This window comes from Oncorhynchus kisutch, linkage group LG24 (genome assembly GCF_002021735.2).
Source record: "Oncorhynchus kisutch isolate 150728-3 linkage group LG24, Okis_V2, whole genome shotgun sequence".
Lineage (NCBI taxonomy): Eukaryota > Metazoa > Chordata > Actinopteri > Salmoniformes > Salmonidae > Oncorhynchus > Oncorhynchus kisutch.
In genome coordinates this window covers 41,866,031-41,873,530 of record NC_034197.2, presented here as the reverse complement: position 1 = coordinate 41,873,530, position 7,500 = coordinate 41,866,031, and the positions used below count along the sequence as shown (strand labels likewise).

The 7,500-nt window shown below is 55.2% G+C and overlaps 2 protein-coding genes across 2 annotated transcripts in view; both read left to right on the top strand.

Annotated features, from left to right (window-relative positions):
- Nucleotides 1-6,719, top strand: part of ccm2l (CCM2 like scaffold protein) — a 49,555-nt gene extending 42,836 nt beyond the window's left edge. The window contains exons 11-13 of the mRNA XM_031804231.1: nucleotides 1,734-1,768; nucleotides 2,348-2,451; nucleotides 6,185-6,719. Of these exons, the coding sequence (XP_031660091.1) occupies nucleotides 1,734-1,768; nucleotides 2,348-2,451; nucleotides 6,185-6,540 (495 nt within the window). The 3' untranslated portion in view covers nucleotides 6,541-6,719. The remainder of the gene's footprint in view (nucleotides 1-1,733; nucleotides 1,769-2,347; nucleotides 2,452-6,184) is intronic.
- The window catches only part of LOC116356915 (splicing factor U2af large subunit A-like), a 4,372-nt gene continuing 3,477 nt past the window's right edge, over nucleotides 6,606-7,500 (top strand). Inside the window, exons 1-2 of the mRNA XM_031803672.1 lie at nucleotides 6,606-6,622; nucleotides 6,721-7,500. The exon at nucleotides 6,721-7,500 is cut by the window's right edge and continues 55 nt beyond it. Of these exons, the coding sequence (XP_031659532.1) occupies nucleotides 6,606-6,622; nucleotides 6,721-7,500 (797 nt within the window). The remainder of the gene's footprint in view (nucleotides 6,623-6,720) is intronic.

The following is a 7,500-nucleotide window of genomic DNA, read 5'->3' as shown; positions in this document are numbered from 1 at the left end:
TAGGCCATCATTGTACACAAGAATTTGTACAATGCCACTGTGCCACAGTGCCACTGGGGGACAGCAACCGGGGGGGGGGGGGGGGCAACCAGGGGGGGGGGGGGGAGGGAGCAACCAGGGGGGGGGGGCAGCAACCAGGGGGGGAGGCAACCAGGGGGGGGGGGGAGCAACCAGCAGGGGTGGGAGCAACCGGGGGGGGGGGGGGGGGGGAGCAACCAGGGGGGGGCATCAACCAGGGGGGGGGGGGGAGCAAACCAGGGGGGGGGAAGGCAACCAGGGGGGGAGAGAGCAACCAGGGGGGGGGGGAGAGGGGATGGGAGCAACCAGGGGGGGGCAGCAACCAGGGGGGGGAGCACGGCAACCGGCGGGGGGGGGGGTTGCAACCAGGGGGGGAGCAGCAAACCAGGGGGGGGGGAAGCACCAGGGGGAGGGAGCAGCAACCAGGGGGGGGGCAGCAACCAGAGGGGGGGGCAACCAACCAGGGGGGGGCAGCAACCAGGGGGGGGACAGCAACCGCGGGGGGGGTGGGGGGAGCAACCAGGGGGGGCGGCAGCAACCAGGGGGGGGGGGGAGGCAACCAGGGAGGGGGGCAGCAACCAGGGAGGGGGAGCAAACCAGGGGGGGTGGGGGCAGCAACCAGGGGTGGGACAGCAACCAGGGGGGGGAGCAAGGGGAGCAACCCAGGGGGGGGGAGCAACCAGGGGGGGGGGCAGCAACCAGGGGGGGGGGAGCAACCAGGGGGGGGCAGCAACCAGGGGGGGGGCAGCAACCCGAGGGGGGAGCAACCAGGGGGGGGAGCAACCGGGGGGGGTGGGGTGGGGGGAGCAACCAGGGGGGGGCAGCAACCAGGGGGGGGGGGGAGCAACCAGGGGGGGGGAAGCAACCAGGGGGGGGGGGAGCGCAACCAGGGGGGGGGGGAGCAACCAGGGGGGGGCAGCAACCAGGGGGGGACAGCAACGGGGGGGGGGGGGGAGCACCAGGGGGGGAAGCAACCGGGGGGGGGGGAGCAACCAGGGGGGGGCAGCAACCAGGGGGGGGGAGCAAACCAGGGGGGGGGCAGCAAACAGGGGGGGAGCAACCAGGGGGGGGGCAGCAACCCAGGGGGGGGGGGGGGAGCAACCAGGGGGGGGCAGCAACCAGGGGGGGAGCAACCAGGGGGGGGGGCAGCAACCAGGGGGGGGGCAGCAACCGGGGGCGGGGGCCAGCAACCAGGGGGGGGAGCAACCAGGGGGGGGGCAGCAACAGGGGGGGGCAGCAACCAGAGGGGGGGAGCAACAAGGGGGGGGGGGCAGCAACCAGGGGGGGCAGCAACCAGGGGGGGGAAGCAACCAGGGGGGGGCAGCAACCAGGGGGGGGGGCAGGCAACCAGGGGGGGAGCAACCAGGGGGGGGGGGCAGCAACCAGGGGGGGGGAGCAACCAGGGGGGGGCAGCAACCGGGGGGGGGGGGGCAGCAACCAGGGGGGGGGGCAGCAACCAGGGGGGGGGAGCAACCAAGGGGGGGGGCAGCAACCGGGGGGGGGGGGGAGCAACCAGGGGGGGGCAGCACAGCAACCAGGGCAGGAGTACATGATCACAATAAAGACCGACACATGACCACAATAGGTAGGACCACTGAATTACAATTAGCACATGACATTATACTATTGACAGGACCTGGGGCCACAGAGAGAGTTCAATCAATAAATCTATCCGTTAATCAATCGTTCAATCACTCTATCCCAGAACAATCCAGTTGAGCTCTAAGCTGCATCCACAGGAGCTACAGCAGTTTGTCCTGCTTCTGAGACAGGCTGGGGGTTCTATCACCTCTCTCCCCCTGTAATGTCCCCTTCTCTCTCCCCCTGTAATGTCCCCCTGTAATGTCCCCTTCTCTCTCCCCCTGTAATGTCCCCCTGTAATGTCCCCCTTGTAACCTGTGTTTGTCCCCTTCTCTCCCCCTGTAATGTCCCCTGTAATGTCCCCTTCTCTCTCCCCCTGTAATGTCCCCCTGTAATGTCCCCCTGTAATGTCCCCCTTGTAACCTGTAATGTCCCCTTCTCTCCCCCTGTAATGTCCCCCTGTAATGTCCCCCTTGTAACCTGTAATGTCCCCTTCTCTCTCCCCCTGTAATGTCCCCCTGTAATGTCCCCTTCTCTCTCCCCCTGTAATGTCCTCCTGTAATGTCCTCCTGTAATGTCCCCCTGTAACCTGTGTTTGTCCCCTTCTCTCTCCCCCTGTAATGTCCCCCTGTAATGTCCCCCTGTAATGTCCTCCTGTAATGTCCCCCTGTAAACTGTGTTTGTCCCTTTCTCTTCCCCCGGTACCATGCAGCTAAGGAGTAAGCTGAGTCCCCAGGAGCTCCAGCAGTTTTGCCCTGCTGTTGAGAGAGTACAGGTTGGGATGTCCCATAGCCGTGTTCTGTTCTGACCTGCTACAGCTGTATGGAGATAACAGGAAGTTCCTGCTACTGGGTAGGATAACATGCAAGAAACGCACACACACACACACACACACACACACACACACACACACACACACACACACACACACACACACACACACACACACACACACACACACACACACACACACACACACACATAAAGGTGTAGTGAGACCTCGAGTTAGTACGTCACATTGCTTTACCAATGTCACAGAACTGGTCTTTTAACAATGCAATGTTATATACATTAATTTCTAAACCAAATGGGGGATACCAGGTGAACCAGGTTCCCAAAATGTTCCATTCCTAACCCTGTTTATAAGGCTAGTTGTAGGTAGGTTGATGTCCTGCTGAAGGGTGAATTAATCTCCCAGTGTCTGGTGGAAGGCAGACTGAACCAAATCTTCCGTCTAGGATTTTGCTTGTGCTTTTCATTTATTTTTTATCCTGAAAAACTCCCCAGTCCTTAACGATTACAAGCATACCCATAACATGATGCAGCCACCACTATGCTAGACAATATGGAAAGTGGTACTCAGTAATGTGTTGTATTGGATTTGACCCAAACATAACACTTTGTAATCAAGAAAAAGTTCATTGCTTTGTCACAGTTTTGGCAGTTTTACTTTAGTGCCTTTGTTTCAATTGTATGTATGGGGGGTACAGAGAAGAGATAGTCATTCAAAAATCATGTTAAACACTATTATTGTACACAGAGTGAGTCCATGCAACTTATTATGTGACTAGATAAGCACATTTTTACTCCTGAACGTAATCAGGTTTGCCTTAACAAAGGAGTTGAACACTTATCGACTCAAGATATGTCAGCCTGAATTTTTTTAAAATAAATATTTAGAATAAAAAAGAATAAAAAAATAAACATCATTCCACTTTGACATTATGAGGTGTTGTAGATGACAAGAAAATCTATATTGAATCCATTTTAAATTCATCCTGTAACACAACAACATGTGGAAAATGTCAAGGGGTGTGAATACTTTCTGAAGGCACTGAACCATTAGGCAGAAGAGGAAATGACATCACCAAGGGGTGTGAATACTTTCTGAAGACACTGAACCATTAGGCAGAAGAGGAAATGACATCACCAAGGGGTGTGAATACTTTCTGAAGGCACTGAACCATTAGGCAGAAGAGGAAATGACATCACCAAGGGGTGTGAATACTTTCTGAAGGCACTGAACCATTAGGCAGAAGAGGAAATGACATCATCAAGGGACGTCGTGTAGCTAGCCTTGCCAGAGGGTATCAAATCAAATCAAATCAAATGTATTTATATAGCCCTTCGTACATCAGCTGATATCTCAAAGTGCTGTACAGAAACCCAGCCTAAAACCCCAAACAGCAAGCAATGCAGGTGTAGAAGCACGGTGGCTAGGAAAAACTCCCTAGAAAGGCCAAAACCTAGGAAGAAACCTAGAGAGGAGCCAGGCTATGTGGGGTGGCCAGTCCTCTTCTGGCTGTGCCGGGTGGAGATTATAACAGAACATGGCCAAGATGTTCAAATGTTCATAAATGACCAGCATGGTCGTATAATAATAAGGCAGAACAGTTGAAACTGGAGCAGCAGCATGGCCAGGTGGACTGGGGACAGCAAGGAGTCATCATGTCAGGTAATCCTGGGGCATGGTCCTAGGGCTCAGGTCCTCCGAGAGAGAGAAAGAAAGAGAGAAGGAGAGAATTAGAGAGAGCATACTTAGATTCACACAGGACACCGGATAGGACAGGAGAAGTACTCCAGATATAACAAACTGACCCTAGCCCCCCGACACATAAACTACTGCAGCATAAATACTGGAGGCTGAGACAGGAAGGGTCAGGAGACACTGTGGACCCATCCGAGGATACCCCCGGACAGGGCCAAACAGGAAGGATATAACCCCACCCACTTTGCCAAAGCACAGCCCCCACACCACTAGAGGGATATCTTCAACCACCATCTTACCATCCTGAGACAGGGCCGAGTATAGCCCACAAAGATCTCCGCCATGGCACAACCCGAGGGGGGGCGCCAACCCAGACAGGATGACCACATCAGTGAATCAACCCACTCAGGTGACGCACCCCTTCCAGGGACAGCATGAGAGAGCCCCAGTAAGCCAGTGACTCAGCCCCTGTAATAGGGTTAGAGTCAGAGAATCCCAGTGGAAAGAGGGGAACCGGCCAGGCAGAGACAGCAAGGGCGGTTCGTTGCTCCAGAGCCTTTCCGTTCACCTTCCCACTCCTGGGCCAGACTACACTCAATCATATGACCCACTGAAGAGATGACTCTTCAGTAAAGACTTAAAGGTTGAGACCGAGTTTGCGTCTCTGACATGGGTAGGCAGACCGTTCCATAAAAATGGAGCTCTATAGGAGAAAGCCCTGCCTCCAGCTGTTTGCTTAGAAATTCTAGGGACAATTAGGAGGCCTGCGTCTTGTGACCGTAGCGTACGTGTAGGTATGTACGGTAGGACCAAATCAGAGAGATAGGTAGGAGCAAGCCCATGTAATGCTTTGTAGGTTAGCAGTAAAACCTTGAAATCAGCCCTTGCTTTGACAGGAAGCCAGTGTAGAGAGGCTAGCACTGGAGTAATATGATCATATTTTATGGTTCTAGTCAGGATTCTAGCAGCCGTATTTAGCACTATCTGAAGTTTATTTAGTGCTTTATCCGGGTAGCCGGAAAGCATGGACCTTGAAGTTGAGGAGACTAAATTACTTGGCGTTACCTTAGATTGTAAACTGTCCTGGTCAAAACATATTGATTCAATGGTTGTAAAGATGGGGAGAGGTCTGTCCTTAATAAAAAGAGATGTTTCTGCTTTTTTGACACCACACTCAGCAAGTCCTGCAGGCTCTAGTTTTGTCTAATCTTGATTATTGTCCAGTCGTGTGGTCCAGTGCTGCAAGGAAAGACCTAGTTAAGCTGCAGCCCGGAACAGAGCGGCACGTCTTGCTCTTCATTGTAATCAGAAGGCTAATACTGTATAAATACTATACATGTCAGTCTCTCTTGGCTAAGAGTTGAGGAGGGACTGACTGCATCACTTCTTCTTTATATAAGAAACATTAATGTATTGAAAATCCCAAATAGACAGACAGACAGACAGACAGACAGACAGACAGACAGACAGACAGACAGACAGACAGACAGACAGACAGACAGACAGACAGACAGACAGACAGACAGACAGACAGACAGACAGACAGACAGACAGACAGACATGCATGCATGCATGCATGCATGAAAAGTTTGTGTACTAACCCCTGCGGTTGATTGTCAAGCCAGTCTAGAAGAGAAGGAAAGAGGACTGAGTGTTCCCCTGTCTGTTCCCTAGGACTGAGTGTTCCCCTGTCTGTTCCCTAGGACTGACTGTTCCCCTGTCTGTTCCCTAGGACTGACTGTTCCCCTGTCTGTTCCCTAGGTCTGAGTGTTCCCCTGTCTGTTCCCTAGGACTGAGTGTTCCCCTGTCTGTTCCCTAGGACTGACTGTTCCCCTGTCTGTTCCCTAGGACTGAGTGTTCCCCTGTCTGTTCCCTAGGACTGAGTGTTCCCCTGTCTCCTTCCCAGGAATGACTGACTCCCTGTCTGTTCCCCAGGAATGAGTCTGTTCCCGTCTTGGTTCCCTAGGACTGAGTGTTCCCCTGTCTCCTTCCCAGGAATGACTGACTCCCTGTCTGTTCCTTAGGACTGACTGTTTCCGTCTCGGTTCCCCAGACACTAAGTCTGACAGTGTCTTCCTCTCTGTCGCTTCCCTCCAGGCATGCGTCCCTTCATCCCAGACAAGGACGTGGGCATTTTCGAGAGCTTCCTAGAAGGAATCGGGATTCGGGAGGGGGGCATTCTGACGGACAGCTTCGGCCGGATCAAACGGAGCATGAGCAGTACGGCGGTAACGGACGTGAGGGGTTACGACAGCTGGTCACTCCCCTCGGGCTCGCAGGACTTCAACCGCAGGATCAGTGACATCACACACGACATCGAGGCCCTGGGATTTCAACATGAACATGGGGGGTGGCAGGGAGAGCAGGGGGGGTGCCAGGGAGAGCAGGGGGAGTGGCAGGGAGAGCAGGGGGGGTGTCAGGGAGATATAGAGGAGGAGGATTATTATCTGTGAAGGAGTGGTGGGGTCGTTGTGGAACAGAAATGTAGTATTTTTGACATATGTCTATTCACAATATCATGACCAACACACCCATGCAAACACACACCACACAAGAGACTGAGATTAGCACAGGGACAGCCACAGGGACAGGGACAGGGACAGGGACAGGGTCAGCCACAGGGACAGCCACAGGGACAGGGACAGCCACAGGGACAGCCACAGGGACAGCCACAGAGTCAGCCACAGGGACAGCCACAGGGTCAGCCACAGAGTCAGCCACAGGGACAGCCACAGGGACAGCCACAGGGACAGGGACAGCCACAGGGACAGCCACAGGGACAGCCACAGGGACAGCCACAGAGTCAGCCACAGAGTCAGCCACAGGGACAGCCACAGGGACAGGGACAGCCACAGGGACAGGGTCAGCCACAGGGACAGCCACAGGGACAGCCACAGGGACAGCCACAGGGACAGAGTCAGCCACAGGGACAGAGTCAGCCAGAGGGACAGAGTCAGCCACAGGGACAGCCACAGGGACAGCCACAGGGACAGCCACAGAGTCAGCCACAGGGACAGCCACAGGGACAGAGTCAGCCACAGGGACAGCCACAGGGACAGGGACAGCCACAGGGACAGCCACAGGGACAGCCACAGGGACAGCCACAGAGTCAGCCACAGGGACAGGGACAGCCACAGGGACAGGGACAGCCACAGGGAAAGACACAGAGTCAGCCACAGAGTCAGCCACAGGGACAGCCACAGGGACAGAGTCAGCCACAGGGACAGCCACAGAGTCAGCCACAGGGACAGAGTCAGCCACAGGGACAGCCACAGAGTCAGCCACAGGGACAGCCACAGGGACAGAGTCAGCCACAGGGACAGCCACAGCCACAGGGACAGAGTCAGCCACAGGGACAGGGTCAGCCACAGGGACAGAGTCAGCCACAGGGACAGAGTCAGCCACAGGGACAC